This window comes from Pteropus medius, unplaced genomic scaffold (assembly GCF_902729225.1).
Source record: "Pteropus medius unplaced genomic scaffold, Ma_sr-lr_union100, whole genome shotgun sequence".
In the NCBI taxonomy this organism is placed as follows: Eukaryota; Metazoa; Chordata; class Mammalia; order Chiroptera; family Pteropodidae; genus Pteropus; species Pteropus medius.
In genome coordinates, this window is record NW_024348242.1 from 43,432 (window position 1) to 68,902 (window position 25,471).

Below are 25,471 nucleotides of genomic sequence, written 5' to 3' on the forward strand. Positions count from 1 at the left end.
CGCAGGGCAGACGCCCCTTTGAGTGCCCTCTGTGATCGCACCCCCAGCCTAGAGGGCGCCTTTCAAACCCAGCGCCGAAGGCGACAGGGTGGGAGCAGAGGCTCCTGCGAGGGGCCCACCCCGGACAGCCCCGCGCGACCCCGACCCCCCACTCTCCCGCTGACCTCCGCGTGATCCCGAGCGTCGCGCAGCGCCCCCCGGAGACGTGCTCGCGGTCTAGGACGGCCTCGGGGCGGGTCCCGGCTCTCGCTGACCGAAGACGTGGGAAGTCACCGAAATGGCCACGTCCTGGCTGGGACACGGTCCTCCTGGGGAGCTTGCACTTTCGCGAGCCGTTTTACACAGTAGGCTGGACGGTGCTCTGGAAATGAGAGCCGACACTTCAAGTTGGTTTTAAAGAGGTGGTCAGGGTCTCACTGGAAAGAAAAAATTATCTGACGTCAAAGCTCACGCCAAAGACGTCGGCAGAGAGATAAACATTTCGGCGTTTGATCAAGTGAAGGTCCGGACACAATCCAAGCGACTGCTGGAAGATTCGCTAAATGAATCAAACTTCAGAAAGGTTATTAGTAATTATCATGACAAGGACTTACGCTTCCTCACCCGACTGACTATAATGCATTGTACAGTGAAAATGGCGACTTACGAGACAGTTGGAGTGAAATGAGCCCATTTGCAAAGTACAGACATAAAATGATACATGCCACATTGTTACTCCTGGTTGCACCTGGGGGATAGTATTCTTTTATTTATTATTTTTATTAGGCATTTAAATTTTCTTATTGCTTATTCGTTTTTTAATTTTTATAAAAAGATAACTTTGTTTTTCTACTTTTCAGATTCTTTTCAAGGCACGGAAGGAGAAAACAGCGGGGACGGGGAAAGCAATCCCGGTGGCCAAGTATACGAGGCTGAAGTAAACCTGACATGGTGAAGACAGGAATTTAGAGATTTGCTGCAGCAGACCCTCCCGCTCCAGTGAAACCCTTCTGGGAATGGAAGCGCCCCCTTCTCTGGGACACACTAGATGTTCAGTGAAAACATTCCCGATTGCTCTCCACCCGTTAAACATCAATGAATTAAGTCCGTGGAATCTAAAATGTTGAAGTATCTAAGAAATAGCGGTATGCTATGGTGCATTCTAAAGCATACTTGCTTTAGAATGCATCATGTGCTAATGACTGCAGCAGACATCAGGGAGATGGAGGGAGAGGCAGCCTGTATTAAAGCCAGCACTGGTTAATTACATTTTGGCATTACTTCTTGTTGGAATATCAGGCCTCTGTTAAAAGTGAGGCTTACGAAGAGTTTGTCTTGATTTAAAATGCAAATAGTTATGTGCTGAAGTTAAGACAACAGGCTTTCGAGTCTGAGAATTAAAGGAAGCCACTTATTGATGGAGGACTTCTGGAAAGGGTTTCAGAATTCACTGGACCTATTTTTGTATTAATAGCAAGGGAGCATAACCTTAGCTCGTAGCGGGGCTTGGAGGTTCAAATAAGACAATATTTGTAAACAATAATATTTTACCTGGGACACAGAGATTGCTCAGCAACTGCCAACTAAAAAAAAAAGTTACAGATTTAATAATGAATTAGGATCACAGAATCTGTTGAATTACATTTAACTTAATAATTTTAACTTATGAGGTATGTGATGTCAATATTGACTTTTCCAGTTTTAAGAGATTTTGCTTTGAATTCCTGTTTAATTTCATCAACTGTTTTTTTCTCTATCTCTTGACTTGCTTTTTCTCCTTTATTTTGAAATCGTGGTGGATTAGGGGTTGATTTTCTTTTTACATTAACCCATACTTGCATGAATAGAATAAACCACACGTGGTCATGATATACTTTAATTTTTTTCATATCACTAGATTCAGTCTAATTGCTTTGTTTAGGATTTTTGCATCTCTTCGTTAAAGAGACATGTCTCCACTTTGTTTCTTCCAGTGTTTGTTATATTTTGGCATCGCAGTCATGCTATTGTCATTAAAAATATTGGAAAGTATCCTTTTACTTTTCCTAGTTTCTGGAAATTTTTATAGGGTTGGAATTATTTTTTCTTTAACCATCAGGAAGAATTTACCGCTGAAGTGGTCTAGGCTTCAAGCTTTCTTTGAGGAAAAGTTTTTCATTTGGGATTGAATTTCTTCAATAGATTTAGGACTAATTTTTTTCCTCTTCTTATATCAATTTCAGGTTTTGGTTTTTTACGAAATTTTTCAATATCGAATTGTCAACGTGTTTGCTTATCGTATAACCTTTTACTTTCATTTATCTTTTATATTAATTTATTCATTCACTCAATTAATTTTACTTATTCTCGTGTAAAATCTATTGATACCCATTTCTGTTATGTATATTTTTCCTCTTTCTTGCTTTTTCCTGATCGTAAATGAATTTTATTAATCTTATCAAAGGACAAACTTTTTGTGGTATTGTTTATTCTCGTACACATTTTTTTTCTATTTAATTGATTTCTGCTTTTCATTATTGCCTTTCATTTTCTCTGGGTTTAACTTGCTTTTCATTTCTAGCTTCCTGAAATAGAAAACCAAATAACTGGTTTTCGACCGTTTTCTCTCCTAATATGTTAATTTTAAGCTATATGTTTACCTTCAATTTTTAGCATTGTATTTTACTATCATTTATTTAAAAATACTTTCTAATTACTCAAATGTATCACTCTAAGGTTATTATTTTTGTAATTAAGAAACACCTGGGAGAAAGAGATTTTGAGATTTTAACATTTGTTCCTTATAACATTTTGCTCACAAGTTTTATCATCCATTGATAATTCCTGCTTGAAAAAATCCTTAACTATAGTTGTCGTTAAATGCTGAATTGCTAATTTTGTCATTTCTTCTACATTGATCAGTTGTAATTCTACTATCATAAAGAGCTTTTTCTCTTCCCGTTATTTCAGTGCAATGTATTTATATTTCCTTTTTTGTTCTATGTGGTTTTTTCTTTCAAGTAATTTCTTTTGTAATTTGTTTCATTTTTTTGTTCTAGTTGTTACTTTGATATCTTTTTAATAGTGCTCTGAATCCCATTTTTCGCAATTTTTTGTCAGCCTATCAGTTGAAGTGGTACCCTGATTTCCTCCTAATATCAATAACATTATCTTACTTCCCTCAACCCTCTTCTTCCCACGCTTACTCAAATTCTTCCCACTTTGTCCGAAAAATTATATTTATATAGTATTCTTCCATCCTCGTTCTGCCATCAATGTAGTCTTAGACATGAAATCAAACATAATGAATACTTGCCATCAGCCCTTTATCTGGATGAGGCTCAATCTCTAGTATATTCCTCAGAAAGTTAATTATTGTATGTGATGCAAGTATAGATCAAAACTCATGTTTTTTTCTATACAGATGTGCGAGTGTTCCAGCACCTTTTTCGAAGAGACCATCCTCCCTCTAATGACTTGTTTTTGCAACTTGATAAAAATCAATTGACTATATCATCTATAGTTTTACTCAGGACTCTCTTCAGTTTCATTAATCTATATAACTTTTCAGATACCACATTGTCTTAGCTACTATAGCTTAATAGGTTTTTAAATCAAAGAGCATCATGTCTTGCAACTTTATCCATTTCAAAATTGAGTATTCTAATTCTTTTGCTTTTCCATGTAGATTTCAGATTGTCAATTTTTACTGAAAATCTTTCCAGATTCTTGATTGGAATGGCACTGAATCTATAAGTCAGGTTGGAGAACACTGACAATATTGACTCTCCTGATTCATTAACATGGCGTATCCTCTAGTTACTTGGGTCATAATTTCTTCATTGTTTCATGGTTCTCACCATATATTTTGACTTATACTTAAGTATTTCATGTTTGGGGGTGCTGTCATAAATAGTAATGCATTATAAACCATTCTGCTATCTCGCTAAACTGACTTGTTATAGTGGTGGGTTATTTTTGGTTTTGTTTTGTTTTTTGGTAAGCTTTTTTTTTTCAAGTTTCAGATATTTATTAATCAGTGTGAAGCCCAACATATACACCAAAATGACTTTATGCATTTGCAGGGTAATTATTTCATGGTTGAGTGGAAAATTGTGTGGATCCTCCTAGACCTTCATTCTAAGCAGCTTTATAGTGAAACGTTTCCTATAGAAGTTTGAATCTTCTTTCTTCAGTTTGCTGTGATCTACATTCACTGAGAACTAGTACTGATCATTGTGGCCCAGTTTGTTCCCAGATTCTGGGTTATTCTGTTCTGATAGACATCTGGATCAAATAATGCCAGGTGCATGATATACAGCACTGTTCCAGTACCTCCAGCTCCAATAAATACAAAGAAGGAATCAAGCTCGAATGCTTCTGGGCCTGAAGATCTGGCAGAGCTTGGTGCAGCAGAGGCCTCCGGTTTCTTTTTTAGTTAAGTTTTAGAAAGAATTTTCAATAAAAGCAATCACGTTGTCTCTAAATAGAGAACGTTGTCTTTCTTCCTTTCCGACCTGTATCCTTTTTCTTTTTCTCGATTTATGGAACCAGCTGGGTCTCCCAGTATAATGCTGAATTCGTGCAGTAGGAGTGGATGGATGTCTTTGACTTAGGGGAACCCCTTCAGTCTTTCACCATTATGATGTTAACCACAGACATTTCTTAAATGTGCTTTATTAGTTTGAGGAAGCTACCTCCTATTCCTAGTTTGCTGAGGTTGTTACATTGAATGATGTGGAATTTGAAAAAATGCTTTTACACCTATCAGAATAATCATATGGTTTTTATTTTTTAGTTGGTTAGTATGAATTACAGTGATTGGACTGGGAATACTGAATCAGCCTCAGCTTTGTATTCCCAGGGTAAACTCCAATTTGCCTTAATGTATTATCCTTTTATAAATTGCTGGGTTAACTAGCATTTTGTTGAGGATTTTTGCAACTATGTTCATGAGGAACATTTGTAGTTTTTTATCTGTAATATCTCCGTCTGGTTTTGTTATCAGTGTAAGGCTGACATCATAAAATGAGTTAGGACATATTCCTCATCTATTTTCTGGAAATGTTTGTATAGAGTTGGTATTTCTTTCTTAAATGTTTGATAGACTTCGTCAGTGAGGTGACCCAAGCCTGGATTTTTCATTGCTGGAAGGTTTTTTAACTATGAATTTAACTTCTTTAATAGATGTAGGGCTATTCAGGTTACCCATTTCTTCTTGAGTGAGTTTTGGTCATTCATCTTTCAAGAATTTAGCCTATTTCATCAGTTATCACACTTATGTATGTACTGTTTTTATATTTCCTTCTGTTATATATGTGTGTGTACACACACACACACACACACACACACACACACACACACACACGTATGTATATATGACCAGAAATATATATATATATTTATTACCTTCTTTAGGCTTACTCTTACTAGTTTTTAAGGTAGAAGTTGTGAGACCTTTACTCTTTTCTAATATTTAATGCCACAAATTTCCCTCAAAACACTTTCTCCATTTCAAACTTTTGGATGTTGTATTTTAATTTTTCGTACAGTTAAATGTTTTATTCTTCTTTAAATTTCTCTGATTCAGGGACTACTTTGAATTGTGTTAACTTCCAAGTGTTCAAAGATCTTTCATGTTCTTTTTGCTTTTGGTTTCTTGCTGTTACATTAGTCTAAAAACATTTGGTATTTCAATTATTTAAAAACTTATAAGGTTTATGACCCAGGACATGACCTATGTATATTGTTGAATGCTTCATGTGCATTTGAAAAGAATGTGTATTCTGCTGTTGGAAGTTCACACACACTTTGTTCATGGCATCACTCAATTTTATAGCCTTGCTGAAATGTTAACAAAGTTGTTATTGAGAAGTAAATATTTAGGTGTACAACTAAAATGATAGAGTATATTTCTTTTAGCTGCTTTTGCATAATTTTGAAGCTTTGTTGTTAAGTGCATGCACAATTTGGATTGTCTTTTTGGTAAAATGATGCTTTTATTATAAATATATAACATCCTTATTTATTCCTGATAATTTTCTTTGCTCCGGATATATGTTTATGTCCAGGAAAGGGTACATACTCTCCAGTGTCATCTGTTAGATTGAAAGATTGGACGAGAATGAATCAATCTGACCTGTATTTAAGCTTGTCTGGGCTTTGTTGCACTTTTAGGTTGGATTTACTTCCCAACTGCCTTCAAATATTTTGAGGGCAGGATCAAGATGTTTCCTTTAGCAGGGACTAGAATTTTGAGCTTCGAAATGTTCGAGATCTGCTTGTGCTCTCAGCCAAGCTGCCTGTTTTCAGATAGTGCAAAATTTCTCTTTTCTGTGTTGCTGAGGTCCCTTTGCTCTTCAGTTCTTTCTCCTGACTTCTGAGCTCCCAGGCCTCTGTGAAGATCTAGAATGCCATGGATGAGTCTGTCTCAACTCTCCTGACCCTTCCCCCATCTTTTGTAGTACAAAGCTTTGAGTGCCTTGGAGTGGTTCCACATAAGTGAGGGGTGGGCAGGGAAGGGATGGCGCATTTTTTAAGTTCTCTACCCATCCCTCACCCTAAAAGTACAGATTACTCCTAATGGATTTCTTTCAGCTGTTGCACTGTCCACCTTCCTGCCTTCAGATAGTAAACTGTCTTGCACTTTTGAGAACCTGGGCACTTCAGCAAAATTTCAGCTCTCTCTGCCACCACCACATTTGTCATACAACCATAAGGGTTGGCTGGAAATTCCTCTGTGGTAGAGATTCTTTGGGATTCTCATGGCACGCCGTTCCACAGACAACTGTTCATTGTCTCGTTTCCCCTTACAGCTCTTGACCTCCTCTTCCAGCAGTTGTACCAAGGATGTTCCTTACTCCTTACTTTCCAGTGCTTTGTTCATTTGGGTTTGTGTTGATTTCTCATTTTGTAGCTTATGCACTTTAATCAGAAGCAGAATACAACTGATTGTTGAAAACTGAAAATTTTGTTTCTGCCCTCACCAATTCCTTACGGCTTTTTGTTTTCGCACTTTGGCTAGAACTTCGATACGTTGCTCAATTCAAGTGACAAGCATCCTAGTAGTTTTCTTAAAGGTATGTATCTATTGTTTTAACATTAAGTATGACAGTCACTTTGGGGGACATACTTTTGCAAAGTTAAAGAAGTTAATTTCTATCCCTAACTTAATATTTTAAAATATCCATTGACATTAAATTCCATCGAATGATTTATCTACACATACTGAAATAATCATGTGGCTTTTCTTTTATCTAGTAGTGTGGCTATTTTTATTAAATAATTTTCTAATATTATCTTCCAAACATCCTAATGTATTCGAATTAGGATCCAATTCAGCTGCATATAACAGAACCAGCTATCCTATCCCCCCCAAAAAAGATGGCTGAAATAAAGTAGTTCATTTCTCTTCTGTGTAAGACACTCAGATGTTGGTAGTCTAGGGCAGGTATAGGAGCTCTATCATTATCAGATAGCCAAATCCCTCTTTCCATTGCATTCTAGTAGGTGATTTCCATCAGGATGAATTCAGGTTCTATGATGGCTGCTGAAACCCCAAACATCATCTGTTGTATAGTGAAAAGAGGAAAGATTAAAGGACACTGGGGGCTCTCCCTATTTGTTTTGTTTTTTTTTTTGAAAAACTTTCCATTAGACTCTCTCAACAACTTGCATTTCCATACTACTCAGAATTTAGCATGACTACAGTTGACTGCAAAGGAAATGGAGAAGTGTAGCTTTTTAGCCGGTAACATTGCATTACGTATAATACAGTGTGGTGATGAAGGGATACCGGACTCACTACTAGTGGTCTGCTACACTTAATGGCTTTTTAAAAAAGCATTGTTAGATGTACTTTGCTATAATTCTATTGAAGAGTTTGAAATTTATGTTCATAAATAGGACTTCTAAGTCACTTTACCCTAAATGTCTTTCTGGGAAATATTGTAAAATGATGGAATAATCTTTCCTTGAACTTTTCTGACAATTATCGACTATTATTGAAGTTTCTGGAACCTATTTCTTCTCTGGGGCTGGGGCAGGGTTAGAGTGACTAGGTAGATTTTCATAAAAGAGATTCAATTTTTAACTTTTCTACTTTGTTTACTGGTTATACATCTATTCACTTAAGTTTCATTAATCTGCTAAGTTTTTCATTTTATTTAAGATTAAGACCTAATTCAGCATTTTCCACAATATTTTACTTCTATCTTGGACGTACGTCAACATTTCTGGCTTCTACTTGGCAAGGTTGCATCTGGATCTGCAGCACACAATACACCAACTTTTAAAATTTACATGACACTGGGTAGTAGTAAACTGAATATAGACCTCCCCTTATGTGCTTATTCTTACTGTGTGTGTATCTTTCTTGGAGCATCAATGACAAAAAACATATTCATATTTTCCAGATTTAGAGAATACATTTTGGCAAATACATGAAATTCTTTCCTTATCCAAACTTTCTCTTTCCTTCTGAGAGTCATCATTCTCCACCCCAGGTATTGGGCCGTATGAGCTGAACACGATAAGGATTAGTCATGAGGAAATTATTAAATGCTTCCTTCGAGGAAAAAAGTATATTTTTGTGCGAGAGGGATCCCCTCCTGAAATAAAGAGTACAAAGTGGAGGGTGTTTCAGAAATATTTGTGGTTTTGAATCCTCATATATTTCCAAGACAGTTCTAATGTCATTGCCAGGGACCCAGCTCTTTCCAGATTAATGCTCATTCATGTAAGGAAATTGGTGAGGTTGTGAAGAAAACTGACTCTGTAATAAGCAACTGGCAGAATGATTTCTCACCACCCTGACTCTATAACTAAACATACGTATTTTGGCATCACTTAAATGTATTACAGAAATGCCACATAACTAAAATGAAGTGAACTAGAATTAAAAATGACAATAGCAAAAGTTATCCTGGGTAATCTATATAGAAGGAACTAGTTAATGATTGCAGTGAGAAGCTACAAGAAGAACAGCAAGAAGAACAAAAACTCAGCTTGCTTTTCTGTACTTAAGAAGTCCATTAAAAATTTAGAGTCCGGTGTACTTCAGCCTACTTTGATGATAATGCCAATTCCTTGGCAAGGAACCTTGAATAATGACCTCATCATGAGTACATACACTGTGAAGGATTATTACTCTTAAAAGACATCAAAATGTTCTAACCAGTTAGGACAGATGAAATATGCACCACACTGATGTATATAACTAAAGAGGTTCCTGTCAGAATCACTAACAAAGGGTACAAAATAATAGAACAGGTTTCTATTACTAAAATGTATTTTAATTCATGTTATTCTAGTAAAAGGTTCTATCTTGTTAAGAATGTTGCTATGCAGAGTAGAAATCCCTAGGAAATGGTATTGTATCTAATTTATCATTATGTGGCATTCACAAGTAAAATGCCAAATTACACAAAACTCAGAACAGAAAAAGATAACATCTAAATATCCATGTAGGTTTTACAATGTATTTATCCAGATTACATTTTTAACACACTATAAAAAGAAAAAATCTTTATAAAAACAAAATATCTTTTATATTGGAGTGTTTTATCTAATCTCTCCATAAAAATTTGGGAGAATAGCAAATAATTTCCATCAAAATAACTTGTAAAGGAAACTTTTTTTTAATTAATAAAAATAATAGTGAATGGAACATTCCTGCTGAGGGTTTACTCCATCTGACACTGTCAAAGATGCTCATTTATTATATGTTTATTTTGGCTAGAAGTTTGGCACTTCTGCATAATTTCCCTAACATAGCATGGTTTCTCCATTGTATGAGCTTCTGATATCTAAAATTTTTGTAATTTTGACAATTCTGCCATTCATTATTTTATATGTTCTCTCGTTAAATTCCTAGTGCTTAAAAAAACAAATTTCAAAGAAATTTTTTCTACATTCATTTGCTTTATGACATTTCCTTTTGAAAATTTTAATTAAAAAGATGACATTCCAACGTTTCATTTGTATGGTTCCTCATTAGTATAAACTTATATAAAGGTATGACTTACAAATGAAAACTTTCATAGAGTTCACTGAATTTATGTAGTTTCTGTGTGCATTTGCTAATTTTTTTATGTGTAAAAAACAACTTTCTGTGGATGGCCTTCCGCCTGCTGTGCATTCATAAGTTTTCTATTCAGTATGAGTTTTCTGGTATAGGAGATGATTCCACTTATAGAGTTTCTCTTCTACATGAATTTGCTGGTATTTCCTGTGCATTGACTTTTGAGAGAAAGTTTCTTACATTTAACTCATCAAAATGTTTCTCACCTGCATGAGTTCTCTGATGCATTATGAGCTGTGACTTCCAACAGAAAGCTTTCCCGCATTCAGTGCATTTACAGGGTTTCTCTCCTGTATGAGTTCTCTGATGTGCACTGAGAATTGATTTCTGAGAAAAGGTTTTTCCACATTCATTACATCCATAAGGTTTCTCTCCTGAATGAGTTCTGTGATGTACGACGAGCTGAGATTTTCTAATGAAGGCTTTTTCACATTCACTACATTCAAAGGGTTTCTCTCTTGCATGCATTCTCTGATGTACAACGAGCCGTAATTTTCCACTGAAAGATTTCTCACATTGACTGCATTTATAAGGGTTTTCCCCTGAATGAGTTCGCTCATGTACAATGAGTAGTGACTTCCAAATAAAGGCTTTTCCACATTTGTTACACTCATACGGTTTCTCTCCTGAATGAGTTCTCATGTGTATGATGAGGTATGACTTACTACTAAAGGCTTTCCCACACTCACTGCACCCGTAAGGTTTTTCCCCTGCATGGGTTCTCTGGTGTGAAACGAGCTGATCTTTCCTATTAAAAGCTTTCCCACATTCACTGCATTCGTACGGATTTTCTCCTGTGTGAATTCTCTGATGTACAAGGAGTTGTGAATTGAAACTGAAGGATTTCCCGCATTCGTTGCATTCATGCGGTTTCTCACCTGTATGGGCCCTCATATGTATAATGAGGTATGACTTGCTCCTGAAAGCTTTCCCACACTCACTGCATCCATAGGGTTTCACTCCTGTGTGACTTCTCTGATGTACAATGAGCTGTGACTTCAAACTAAAGGCTTTTCCACACTGGTTACATCCATAAGGTTTCACCCCAGTGTGTGTTCCCTGATGTACAATGAGCTGTGACTTGAAAGTAAATGCTTTCCCACACTCACTACAACCGTAAGGTTTCTCCCCTGTGTGGGTTCTCTGATGTACAATAAGGTTTGACTTTGTATTAAAGGCTTTCCGACAGTCACTGCATTCATAGGGTTTCTCTCCTGTATGAATTCTCTGATGTATGATGAGTTGTGACTTCAAACCAAAAGTTTTCGCACAGTCACTGCATTCATAGGGCTTCTCCCCTGCATGAGTTCTCTGGTGTGAAATGAGTTGATATTTTCGACTAAAGGCTTTCCCACATTCGTGGCATTCATATGGGCTCTCTCCTGTGTGAATCCTCTGATGTATAATGAGTTGTGAATTGAAACTGAAGGATTTTCCACATTCATTGCATTCATGAAGTTTCTCTCCTGTATGAGTCCTCATATGTATAATGAGGTATGACTTGCTTCTAAAGGCTTTATCGCATTCATCGCATACATAAGGTTTCATCCCTGTGTGACTTCTCTGATGTACAATAAGCTGGGACTTCAAACTAAAGGCTTTCCCACACTGAATGCACCCATAGGGCTTTACTCCTGTGTGAAGCCCCTGATGTACAATGAGCTGTGACTTGAAAGTAAAGGCTTTCCCACACTCATTACAACCGTAAGGTTTCTCCCCTGTGTGGGTTCTCTGATGTACCAGAAGGTTGGACTTTGTATTAAAGGCTTTCCGACAGTCACTGCATTCATAGGGTTTCTCCCCTGTATGAATTCTCTGATGTATAATGAGCTGTGACTTCAACCCAAAAGCTTTCCCACATTCATTACACCCATAAGGTTTCCGTCCTGAATGAGTTCTCTGATGTGAAATGAGCTGGTCTTTCCTTCTGAAGACTTTCCCGCATTCACAGCATTCATAGTGATCCTCATCTGTGTGATTCCTCTGATGTGTAACAAGTTGTGAATTGAAACGGAAAGTCTTCCTACATTCACTGCATTCATGTAATTTCTCTCCTGTATGAGTTCTCTGATGTATGATGAGGTATGACTTGCTGCTGAAGACCTTCCCACAGTAACTGCATTCAAAGGGTTTTCCTCCTACATACATTTGTTGGCATATGAGTTGTGAATTCTTGTTAGTTTTTCTGGATTCATTACTTTCACAGTATTTTATTCCAATAACAGTTTGTTCATGTTTAGAACGGAGGAATGATTCCCTTTGTGCATGAAATCTATTAGGATTCTTTCCAGCATAATTAATGTTGAAATCAATATTATATTTCAAACTCTTTTCACGTGTGCCCCATTTATAAAGTTTTTGTCTTGAAGAAACATAATTTGTAGTAAGAAGACACAGTTTTCCAAATGCAGAACGTTCATAGCATTTTGCCATATTTCCCAGCTTGCCTTGATTTTCCTGGTGCCATTCCATGTGATTACCAACTTCCCAGACTCTGTCTAGAAATGAAAATAACATGTGGTAAATAATATGATCCTGGTATAGCATTAAATTGCCTTTACAATGCCATGAAGTATTTTCATTTCTGATATCACATCTGAACTTAAGTAAAATCTCAAGTGTAAATGTCCCTGAACTCCTGGGGACTGGGGAAAACAAAGCAAAACTATAAAAGGAAGACAGGCACAGGAAACTGACAGTAATTAAAGATAGTTTTAAATTTACAAGGTTTGCATAATGGGTAAAGAAGGCAAAATAGGCAAAAGGAGAAATTAGCAAAATATAAAGAGGATGGATGGATGGAATCTCTAAGCATTAGGTTCATTTAATAAATAATTGTTGAATACCTATTATGTGCCAAACACTATGCAAAGCTCAGGAGATGCAGCAGAAAACACTGCAAATTAGTTTATAGTCCCCTTGGGAATAAAGTTTCAATGAATACCCAAACAACAGATGGAAATAATTCACAAGAAACATTATGGTGATGTTTCAGAACAGCAAGGACAGAAAGAAACCTTCTTTCTCTATGCAAAAATGGCAGAAAATGAGATTATGGATGGTATCTCAAGGGCAATTTCAAAGAATTCAATAAATCAGCAGAGAACACCACAGTCAGTGACTGGAAGACAGGAATTCATAAATTTAAGATTAAATATTTAAACATGACTAGACGATATTAAACATTACTGGCTGTGGTACAAAGGCAATCCCTGGGAACTCAACATGCACCAACAGAGTTGAGATTCTGAAGCTACAGAAAAGCATTCTGCCCAACGAAAATCATAGGTTCAGCTACAGAGCCAAGACCTAACTAGGTGACTGCCACAGCACCAGTCCTGGGACAGTCTGCCACGGTTTCAGTACCCTGCAAACCAGTGACTTCTACGTGGTGCACACAGCTGCTGCCCTCCCAGAACAGGGACTCATGATGTCCCCACCTGGTACTTCTCTCTCCCAGTGTCTGTCTGGCTGGCAGTGTATGGACAACTTATCTCAATTATAGGTCACCAGACCATGAAGAACTACAACCAGGTCTAACTGGGAACAAAATTCCTAGATCTGCATTAATATAGCACAAAAAAAAATATGGGGGGGCGGAATATTTTTGAAGATAGATGGATGGGAAGAAGGATGTGACTAGATGCTGCCTAGATGAAGAGGTAAATGAAGCTGCCTACCCAACAGCTCTACCCTTTTCCTGCTGGCAGAAACCTGATTTTTTGCCACCTCCATGTTTAAGGCCATGAGCTTCAGTCAGGGAAATGGGGACCCCTCTATCCCTACACCCACACCCACCCCCGGAAGGTGAAGCATGATTTATCAGTGCCAACAGCAGTGGACCCATTTCTCTTGCTAGTCTTCTTTAGGCAGGAGTACATGATAAAAATTTCACCTTCTGAGCATGGTCAATCTGCTAGGGCTTCCTTGGATAGGCCTTGCTGCCTGATAATAAGTATCAGTGAGAAGGAACATTCTTTTTTATTCCACTGGCCACTGTTAATATCTGCACACGTAGGATAGAACTTTAATAGCCATCTGATGACTGTGAGGGGACGTAACCCGAGGAAAGTGCTGACATGCCTGGCAAGGCAGGGCAGAGACTGACCTTTGGTGATTTACTGAGTCAGCCAATTACTTAGTCATCCCTGGAGCTGCCCCACTTCAGGACTTTTTGGACGTGTAATGATAAATCACTTCTGCTTAAAAGGTTGTCGATTTAGGATTAATCAAAAGTTGTAGCTAAAACAATCTTAGTAATACAAAGACTAACTATTGATTTGTCTTTCCATGCTTGTGACAGAATAAACTGATGCTCAGGGAAACATATCTGACAATAACATCAAGATGAACTAACAAAAAAAATACACAAATGCGTAAATTTGGCTAATGAGTAGAACAATCAAGAAATGATAGCATGTTGGCCTTGTGGGTGGAAACTGAAAAGACGGGGCCTTAAAAGACTTCTTTTAAAAAACAAAAAACTAAAACAGTGACGAAAACTGCACATAAAGATTCAAGCTGACTCCCCAGTACTAGGAAAAAGAACTAAAAGCATAGCAGGTGAACAAACAATGATCAGAAAGGTAAGAAGAAGGTATATATAGTACATGGCTATGGAGCAGGGGGAGACTTTTCCACTTTCTGAAAATGAGACTGGGGTGGCATGTGCAGGCAAGTTTAGACCGAATAAACTCAGAACCAAAGGGCAGATGCAAAGGGATGGAACTATCAGTTACCAATTCAGAAAAGAGAACTTAAATATTCAAAAATGGAAGTCTTTAAAAAAAAAAACAGTATATGAGAGAAGTAGTGAAAAATAAAAGAAAGATCCCTTTGGACTCAGAGGGAACAGCAAGAGCAGCCAGTAAAATGTGAGAATAAGCATATCAGCGGGCAGCGAGGGTGGGTGCAGTGGGGTGTCACCTGCATAAGAGGGTGGGGAGAAGGTTTTAGGCAGGAAAACTGATATTACAAAAAGAAGGTGGAATGCGCGTAGAAAGGACAGTGATGATATTAAAGTGATTAGCACGGAGAAACATGGAAGAGGTAGGTTTCAAGAAGAAGAAAGGAAGTTGGGATTGTCACTGAATATAAGCATAAGAGATTTAAAAATATATTTTAAGAAATAGGAAGAAGGGATGTGAAAGTCACATCAAGTGACGTCAAGAGGAAAAACTTGCTTAGATGCATAATGAGGCTGAGTCATAGGAAGTAAGGAGGAAACAGAATAGCAAACAGATTAACTAAGAGGAACAGTTACAAACAAGACAAGAAGTACAAACGTGAAGTGTACATCACATCAGAATTCATGCCAATTCTAAGAAGGAAAAAATCTAAATGCCCTGATCACCCACCTAGAGGGCTCTGGCTTGGAACTTGGGCTTGCCTCATCCACAGCTCTTCCTCCTGCTCCAACTTGAAGATGACGTCAGGTTTGGTGTGTTGATATCCTATGAATGGAAAATGACAGACAACCTAGACCAAAGCTGCTTAGAATTCAGGGACTCTGAAGAATGAGGAAGATTCGGTTCAGAGGCAGCATCACAAAGCTCCCCTTTGGTACTTGGCAAAATAAAGATCATTTAGCTAACGTATTCTGATGCCAAAGAGACACTAAGAAAACCTGGCCTCTAAATATAAGTCCAGAATCCCTAAGTATTTTACAAAAGCCACCCCCGCTGCCCCAGCTTTAAGCAACCACGCAGCACAGACTGCAGATGACGAAGCAGCAGCACTCACCCAGGGACACCAGGTTGCCATAGTTTTCCAACATCACACTCCGGTACAAGTGCTTCTGAGCAGCATCCAGCAGCTGCCATTCTTCCCAGGTAAAATGCACAAAGACATCCGTGAATGACAACAGTCCCTGAAATAGCACATTAACATCCAATCTCAAGTTATCTTACCGAATGTGTGGGAAACAGAATACCTACCTAGGGTTTCCATTATTTACACTCTATTTTGTGACAAAAGCAAATTTTGACCTATTAAAAACATCCCGTCTCTATGCACTAGTCAGCCTTTCAGCATTGCAGAGGAAAGCAAAGTCAGACGTGTGTAAAGGCAACAGGGAGTCAAAGAAGATAAGATGAAAGAACACAGAGTACAGCCTGGGCACAAGGAGAAAGCGAGCAATGATACTTCGAAGTGCCAGGCTGAGCCTGAGAAAGGGCACTCCACAAGTGACCACTGTGAGAGAAGATATGGTAAAGCTTGGTGGAATAAAAAAGGCAATAATTGTAAGTAGAGGCCAGTTTGTGGGGCAAAAGATCTCCATGAGAAGACATACAAAATGGCAAATAAGCATATGAGAAGATGCTCAACATCATATGTCATTAGGGGATTACAAATTAAAACAATGAGATACTATTACACACCTATTAAAATGGCTAAAATGAAAATAAAAACTGACAATGCCAAATTTGATGAAAAATGTGAATATAAAAATCCAAAAAGTTCAAAAGACTCCAAAACCCACTGAGACATATTATAATCACATTCTCTAAAGATGAAGACGAAGAGAATTTTAGAAGCATCGAGAGAAATGATTTGTGACATACGTGAAATCTTCGATGGGATCATAAGCAGATTTCTCATCAAAACCTTTGGAGGTCAGAAAGCAATGGACCCATATATTCAGAGTTAAAAGAAAAAAATGATCAAACAATAATCCTATATCTGGCAAAACAAGACATACTCAGAAAAGCAAAAGGGAGTTAATAGACCTGCCCTGCAAAAGATGCTCAGAAGAGGTTTGCATGTGGAATACAAGGAACCAGACAGTTGCTTGAAGCAATGTGATGGAATAAGACTGTAACCCCACATTTTGTTCTCTACATAATTATGAGACTAATGCATTTAAAATACTCATTAGTTTATATTCTGAGGCACACGATATATGAAGATGTAATTCTGTGACATCAACAACCAAAAGGGGAGGGGACAGACCTGTAAAGGAGCAGAGTCTGCATATTTTTTCAGTTAAGCTGCTAAAAGTTCAAACAGGAGTACCGTAACATTAAGAAGTTAAATGTAATCCCCATGGTAACTACACAAAAAATAGCTATGAAATTTACACTAAGAGAAATGAGAAAGGAATTTAGGTATTTCATTATAAAAAATCAACGCAAAAGAAGGCAGTAATGCAGAAATTTAGGGAGAAAATGCTATAAGGTACATACAAAACAATTAGCAAAATGACAAATAAATCCCTTCTTATTAGAATTATTTTAATATGAATGGATTAAACTCTTCAATCAACAGATTGGCAGAATGAACTAAAAAACGTGACCCAATTATATGCTATGTATGAGAGATCCAAAGACACAAACATTGAAAATGAAAGGATGGATAATAACCAAATAGTAACCAAAAGAGAGCATGAGTGGCTATACTAATATTGGACACAATAGACTTCAAATAAAAAAGCATTATAAGAACGATATTATATATTATTAAAGATCCAATACAGCAAGAAGATACAATTATAAATATTTACACACCTAATAACAGCCCATTAAAATACATGATATAAAAAGTGACAGAATTGAAGGGAGAAATAGTTTTATAATACTAGTTGAAAATTCAACATCCCACTCTCAATAATGGATAGAACAGAAGATACACGAGAAAACAGAAAACTTAAATCAACCAGACCTAACAGGAGATGCAGAACACTCCACTCGACAGTAGTAGCACACCTGTTCTCCTCAAGTGAACATGGGACATTTTCCAGGACAGACCATATGTCAGGCCACAAGTTAAGTCACAACAGATTTTAAAAGAACTTCTCCAATCACATGGGATTAAGTTAGAAATCAATAACAGAAGAAGAAAAAATGGAAATTTCATAAATTTGTGGAAATCAATATACTCTTAAACAACCAATGGATCAAAGAAGAAATCAAAAGAGAAATTAGTAAATACTCAGACACGAATAAAAACAAGACAGAACTTACCGAAATTTATGGTATGCAGCAAAAGCAGTGTTGAGGGGAAAACTTATAACTATACGCACTTACATTAAAAAAAAAAGTATATAGCTCAAATCAACTGTATAACTTTATAATTTAAGAAATTAGAAAAAAAATTAAACTCAAAGCTAACAAAAAGAAGAAGTAATAAAGATTGGAACAGAGATAAATATACAATAAAAAACAATTGAAAAAAAAATCATGAAATCAATGGTTGGTTCTTTAAAAACATTAACAAAATTGATAAAGTTTCAGGTAGATGTACTAAGAAAAAAAGAAAACTCAAATTACCAACATCAGAAATGAAGGTGGGGACATTACTACTGATTCTGCAGAAATAAAAAGAACAATGGAGAGTACTATGAATAACTGTATGCCAACAAATTTGATAATCTACTTGAAATGGATAAATTCCTAGAAACACAAAACCTATCAAGACTAAGTGATGAAGAAGTAGAAAATTGAATGGACCAGTAAGTAGTAAAGAGATTGAATTAGTAATGAAAGATTTCCAAAAAAAGAAAAGCTCAAGACTTGTTGGCCTCACTGGTGAATTTTTCCAAACATTTAAATAAGTACTAACATCACTGTTTCTGAAATGTGTCAAAAAAACTGAAGAGGAAGCAATATTCTCCAATTACTTCTATGAGTCAGCATTACCGATACCAAAGCCAGACAAATGTGATTAAGAAAACTACAGATCAACACCCCATAGGAACAAAGAGGCAAAAATGCTCAGCAAAATACTAGCCAATCAAATTCAGTAGCACGTTAAAAAATTATACACCAAGACAAAACGGGATTCATTCCATCAATGTAATATACCACATTAACAGAATAAAGTAAAAAAATAAGTAAAAATAAACGTGATTACCTTGATGCAGAAAAACCATGATATAATGCAACACTCTTTAACGATAAAAACACTCAACAAACTATAAATAGAAGTACCTAACAAAGTACATAATAAAAAAGCCAAATACTAAAAACTCATAATGAATATCACACTCAATGGTGAAAGACTGAAAGTTTTTCCTCTGAAATCAGGAACAAGGAAAGGGTGCCTACTTTAACCACTTCTACTCAACACAGAATATGCTCTAGCTAGAGCAATTAAGCCAGAAAAGATATAAAAGGCATTCAGATTGGAAAGGAAGAAGCACAATTACCTCTGTTCAGAAACGACATGATCCTATATGTAGAAAAACTTAGATTCCACCAAACAAATGAATTCGGCAAAGTAGCAGGATATAAAGCCAACAAACAAAAAACAATTGCATTTCTATACACAAACATCAATCTGAAGAACAAATTATGAAAACAATTCCATTTATAACAGTATCAAAAATAATAAAATACTAGGAATTAATAACTTAACTTAGGAGGTAAATGATTTATAGAATAAAAACTCAAAAACCTTGCTGGGAGAAAATAAAGCCATAAATAAATGGAAACACATTGGTGGGAATATGGAATGGTGTAGCTTCTATGGAAAACAGAATGGTGGGTCCTCGAACAGTTAAAAAAAAGCATTCTATCATATGGCCCAGCAATCCCACTTCTTGGGATAGACCCAAAGGAACTGAAAACAGGGTCTTAAAGAAATATTCACACCCACATTCACAGCGGCATTATTCACACCTAAAATGTGGAAGCAGTCCGTGTCCATCATGGGATAAGTAAAGTGTTGTATATAAACACAATGTTGTATCATTCAGCCTTAAAAAAAGGAGACTCTGCTATTTCTACAACGTGGATAAACCTATGGACAGTATGTAAAATGATATGACAAAAAAGATAACTACTGGATAATTCCACTTATATGAGGTATCTATTCAAAATCATAGAGACAGAAAGTAGAGTGGTGGTCGACAGGGACTGCAGGGGAGGGGGTGGAATGAGGAGTTTGTGTTTAATGGGCATAGAATTTCAGGATGGGATGACAGGAAAGTTCTGAAAATGGATAATGGTGCTGGTTGCACAACATTAAGAATTTGTTTACTACTACTGAACTATTCGTTTAAAAATTGTCAAGAGGATAAAATAAACTATGTGTAGGATCGGTATACTCAAAACTACAATGGTTTAAAAAAAATCAAAGATCTAAAAGAATGGATACTTTGTTCATGGATTGAAAAACTCAGTACTGTGAAGATGCAAATTCTCCCTACTCTGATTCACAGATTCATTTGTCATTCCACTTAAAATCCTCACAAGAATTGATTTTCAGCCTTTTGGCTAAGATCAAGTGTAGCAAAATCCTAGCAAGCTTTTCTGTACCGTTCTACGAGCTCTTCTATAATTAATATGAAAAGGCAAAGAAACTAGAAAAGCCAAAACAATTCTGAAGAACAAAGGTGAGGCATTCCCACCAGCCCATGTTAAGACTTCCTATGAAATCAAGAGAGTGTAATACTGGTGAAAGATTAGACACAAAGAACAATGAATCAGAAAAGAGAGCCTAGAAATCGACCTACACAAACACTACGTCCTGGTTTTTTCTTCACAAAGACACAAAGGCAATTCAATGGAGAAAGGATAATCTTTTCAACAAATGGTGCTGGAACACCACAGACCTTTAAAAAACAAAAACAGAAACAAAAAACCTCGACACAAACTCTTTGTCATGTACAAAATTAACTGAAAATGGATCAAAGGCTTAAATGTGAAAGCTAAAACTAAAAAATTTCTAGAGAAAATTTGTGAACTTTAGTTTGAGCAATGAGACTTTAAGATATGACACCAAAAGCACAGTCCGTTTTAAAAAATTAACATTGGGAAAATGGACTTTATCAAAATTAAAATACTTTGCTCAATGAAAGTTCATGTTATGAAAATGATAAGACAAGTCAGAAACTGGGGAAAAAATTTACAAATTTCCTATTGAAGGACTTGAATCTAGAATATGTAAAGAAGTCGTAAAATCAATGAGGCCAGCGGCGAGGTGATAAATGTGAGAGCATGGGTGCGAAATGAAACAAAGCATTTAATGAAGATTATAAGCAATATAGAGAGATACATATGTGCACACACCATTAACACGAGGTAAAAATACGTACGCAGCAATAACAGTACACATTTTATAAACTTGCTAATGAAAGAACATCCATTAAAAACAAAATAATTTGGGGGGATGGAAAAGGAAATGGAAATCGAGTACAGGGAAATTAGGAGATATGAAGATAAAGGATCTTTACAGAAACCAATAATGATAAACAGGCCGTGAACTGAGGAGTGATTAACTTAACCCTTCAAGCTAAGGATCCCCATCCCTCTCCCCATCAAAAAAATTACACGAATAAAAGTAATAGAGAAAAGAAGTGGGAATAAATAAACAAGCAACTCACCTGGGACCTGGTGGTTTTTAGCTGCTCCTGGGAAATCAACAGCCACTCTAGGACCTGCTCTGTCTTGTGATTCTTGTGCCTCTGCTGGGGTCCTCTAGGGAGACGCCTCTGGTCAGGGGTCCCTTGATCTATGCTGAATTCCTTCCCTTGTAGCTTTCTGATCCTCCTGCATGGACCATCTTGTTCCTGGAGAGGTGGGACCTGTGAACAAAGATCATCTCACTTTAGCAAACACATACCCTCTGGGACCCAACCTTGGTCTCTCTGGCTAGAGAACAGATACGCAGGGGGTCAGGCTGGGTGTTCTGCAGACTGTGGTTAGTGCCACTGTGGGGCAGGAGGGAGATAAAAGGACAATGGAAAAACCCAGCACAGTGATGACAGTGCCCCCTCCTCAGACTCTGTAAAGGCCCCAGGAACCCCAAAAGTGCAGCGACCACCCTGATTTAAACAACTATGGGTAACTACTGAAATAAGAACACAATGCCAGATGCTAAGAAATAAACTGTTTTAGGCGCGGTGTACGAAGTAATAGATTGCGAATGAAATAGTCTGTTTTAGGTGAGTTCCTTTTCTCACTATTTAGACGTCCATGAACAACTCACTTACTCTCTCACTTATTATTTATATTTGTTGTTAAACCATTGAGAGTAGCATGGGATCAGCGTAGCAGTGTAGTTTCTTAATATCCCAGAAATCTCCAATAAAAACAAAAGACCTACCAGAATAGTAAAAGAAAAAGCCCATTGATGGCTGCAAAAAAACCTTGGTGACAGGTCTCTTCACAAACCTCAGGATACAGGCAGATGTGACCCATTCGCAAAGGGCAGTTCTCAGCAGAAGAGTGGAAGATGAGGGGAGATTCTGACTGGCCACACACTGCAGATCTCCAAAGCCACCAATAAATGTTCACCCCAACAGGAGGGCACCTCCCCTAAGTGAATTTCTGAGCAAGGCCTCTCAGGCTCAGAGCTGCAGGTGACTAAAAAATGTTCCCCAAGTCACTAAGTGACCTAACTGTGGGAGTCTAAGAACAGGAGGGTCTGAGAAATAACAGAGAGAGGGAGGGGGAAGGGAACAGGAGATGAAGAGGGAAGTGTCCAGAGGAAGCTTATTCCAGAAATCTTTTTAACAACAAAATACAAGATGTACATGTGACATGAGGCATGTTGAGCTCTAGGAAACAGGGGTCAAGGCAGAATAAAAGGCTTCCTAACAAAGCTTAGCAGTGAGTCAGGTCAGGCACGTGTGTACGCATGTGTTTGCTTATTATTTCCAAAAGAATCACTGAAAAGAAGAACTAGAAACTGTTAAAACAGTTACCTCTGGGGTAGAGAAAAAACAGGGCAGAAGGGATGAAAGCTCGGCTTGTCTGAATGTACCATTATACAATCTCCACTTCTGAATCATATAAATATTTTACATGATGAAAGGGAGGGCAATCCTTAAAGTTGAAAACGAATGTCGACAAATACATTTGTTTATCAAATTAGAAACGACATGAGACAACAATTTTTCTACCTGATCTTACCCCATGTCATTTGTCTATTCTTTGGATAAAATGAGGGGCAAGATACACAGAACTTCATTTAGTATCCTTGCTATTAGTAGTAAATTGTTATTGTAAAACCATTTTATGTATACTATAGGATATGACAGTTACAACTGCTGTTAACAACCAAGATATCTAGCATATGACCGGAAGATGCAAGAGTAAGGTTCTTTAACGCTTCTTTGTTACTGTTAGGATGTAAAATGGAGCAACTACGTTGGAACCAGTTCGGGCAGTTCCTCAAAATGTTAAACACGGAGTTATTATATTACCCAGCAAGCCCATTCCTAGCTATCTGGCCAAGAGAATGTAAAGCATACGTCCATACACACACTTGTACACAAATGTTCCTAACAGCATTATTCGTAACAACCAAAATGTAGGAACAATCCAGACATCCATCAACAGAGGAATGGATAACCAAAATGTGGTCTGTCCCCCTTAAGAAAGCCTGGGTGACCTAGATAACTGCTCGCATGAATGATCCTGCTTTTCCCTTCCCGTGCTTTAATTCTCACTCTTATATTTTAAATTTACCAATAGAGTAAACCTGTGAAACTCAAGGCACCCCCACCTTTCCACCCCAATGAAGGCAGAATCCCAGGACTGCACGCATGATCTCCCTCTCCACCCATGACTTCACTGTGTGGCCTGGAGCGTGCCACGTACCATCCGGGACCTATGATAATAAACCTCATTTTTTTAAAATTCTCTGCTGCTTGATGCTGAGGTGTTCCTTAAAAATCACAGAACAAACCCCAAAGGCCCTGGAGCTGGCAGGGGAAACGTCTGTGGGGCTCACGCCAGGCAGCACAACCTGGGTGAGTGCCCCAGGAAACGCTGGTCAATACCAACATTACGAGCAGGCTGCAACCAACACAGAGCAACCTGAAAACATTATGCTAAGTGAAAGAAGCCAGGTACGAAAGACCACGTGTGGTATAATTCTATTTATATAGAAATGTCCAGGACAGGTAAATTCATAAAAACAAAAAGTAGGTTAAATGGTAGCCAAGGGAGAGAAGGAATGGAGCGTTACTATGAATGGGAACAGGGTTTCTTTCTGCAGTGATGAGAATGTTCTGGAATTAGACAGTGGTGATATCTGCACAACTCTGTCAATACAGGAGTCCCCACTTAGCTGCGGTTTCACTCTCCATGATCAAGCACGGTTCAAAAGTATTAAATGGAAAATTCCATAAAAGAAACAATTTATAAGTTTTAAATTACACAGCGTTCTGAGTACCGTGATAAAATCTTGTGCCATTCCACCCTATTCCACCCAGGACGTGAATCACCCCTTTGCACAGCGCATCCTGGCTGTTACACTCGCCGCCTGTTAGTCCTCTTGGTTAGCCAGCGGACTGCAGAGGGAGCATTCTGCTTGCATTCAAGTCGCCCTCATTTTACCTCATAACGGCGGGAAAGCGCCAGAGTAGTGATGCTGGCAATTCGGATATGCCAAAGAGAGGCTGAGAAGTAGTTCCGTTAAGTGCAAAGATACGGTTAAATAGTGAAAACATCGTGTGTATACAGGGTTCAGCACTATGGGAGGTTTCGGGCATCCACTGGGGGTCTCGGAATGTATCCCCTGCAGATAAAGGGGGGGGCGCCACTCTACTAAAAATGACTGATACGCTTCGAAGGGATGAACTTTACAGTATATAAATTATACCCTATGACGAGAGTAATTTTTAACTTCGATGACATAGTAATTTGATAGTTTTGCAAAAACCATCTCATCCCGGTTTACAGCGGCCCATTGCCCAGGAAGAGATGGACCGTGCACACGTCAGCGCTCAGGGAGAGCTTTTCGAAAACAAGAGAAAAACCGCTACTCACCCAGATGGCAGCTGTCCGGACCCTGGTGGCCATTCCCACGCAGTTTTGGGTACCCCGCTGGAGGTGGCTGGACTCGTGGGCTGCCGGAGAAGAGCACCGTGAGGAGAGCGGTCTCCCCGCCTCTCCCACCCGCACGCAAGGGGGACCCTCCTGCTCCACAGCGGGAGTTTGGAGGGCCCTGACACTGACCCCGGCCCTCGCCACGACCGAGCCTCCTTCCCTCACGCAGCCACGGGGTCCCCTAGCTCCGCCGCCCACCAACACACAGGCGGGCAGGAAGGAGCGGGGCCAGACCAGCACGCACCCGCCCGCGCCTCGAAAATGTTCCGCGCGTCGGCTCCTCCAAGCCCTGAACCGGCAGCGGGGCGGGGAGAGGTCGGCCGCCTCCACCTCCTGATCTGCAGGCAGCTCGGTCTCGTCCTCGCTCTTGACTTTGAGGCGCCAGTCCCGGGGCGCCTGCGCGACAGCCCTCGGGGAAGACAAAGACACTCACTCCGGTTTGGGTCACCGAAGTGGGAAACCGACGCCCGCAGGGAAACGAGGTTCTCCGACACTGGTCGAACCAATGGCGGCGGAGCCAATGGCGGCTGCTGGGGACGCACCGGAAACGCGTCAGAGCCACCCCGCGGGCAGAAAGAACTACAGCTCCCAGAAGCCTCTGCGGCACTTCAGGCTGCGGGCTGCGCTCGCGGCTCCCGGCGGCGGGGCTCGGGGC

At 38.5% G+C, this 25,471-nt stretch overlaps 1 protein-coding gene across 7 annotated transcripts; it reads right to left on the minus strand.

Moving 5' to 3' along the window:
- Positions 1-171: 171 nt before the first annotated feature.
- ZNF268 (zinc finger protein 268) lies at positions 172-25,349 on the minus strand. Of its 7 annotated transcripts, none has more exons than XM_039879120.1 (7): positions 25,061-25,349; positions 24,757-24,836; positions 21,363-21,563; positions 15,782-15,908; positions 15,397-15,492; positions 10,246-12,537; positions 172-361 (listed from the first exon to the last, which is right to left on the minus strand). In XM_039879120.1, the coding sequence occupies exons 2-7, from the start codon at positions 24,787-24,789 to the stop codon at positions 270-272; spliced, it is 2,841 nt and encodes a 946-aa protein (XP_039735054.1). In that variant the 5' UTR covers positions 24,790-24,836; positions 25,061-25,349; the 3' UTR covers positions 172-269. The 7 variants fall into 7 exon arrangements, with proteins under 7 accessions (XP_039735054.1, XP_039735056.1, XP_039735055.1 ...); XM_039879122.1 differs by lacking the exon at positions 172-361 and adding an exon at positions 391-416; XM_039879121.1 differs by lacking the exon at positions 172-361 and adding an exon at positions 1,531-1,562.
- Positions 25,350-25,471: the final 122 nt, after the last annotated feature.

Coding starts and splice junctions, on each gene's coding strand:
- ZNF268 (XM_039879118.1), bottom strand. CDS start 24,789: ATGGCCACCAGGGTCCGGACAGCTGCCATCTGG. Junction 21,564..24,756: donor TCCGGACAGCTGCCATCTGG/GTGAGTAGCGGT, acceptor CTTTGTTCACAG/GTCCCACCTCTCCAGGAACA. Junction 15,493..15,781: donor TGGCAACCTGGTGTCCCTGG/GTGAGTGCTGCT, acceptor TTCCATTCATAG/GATATCAACACACCAAACCT.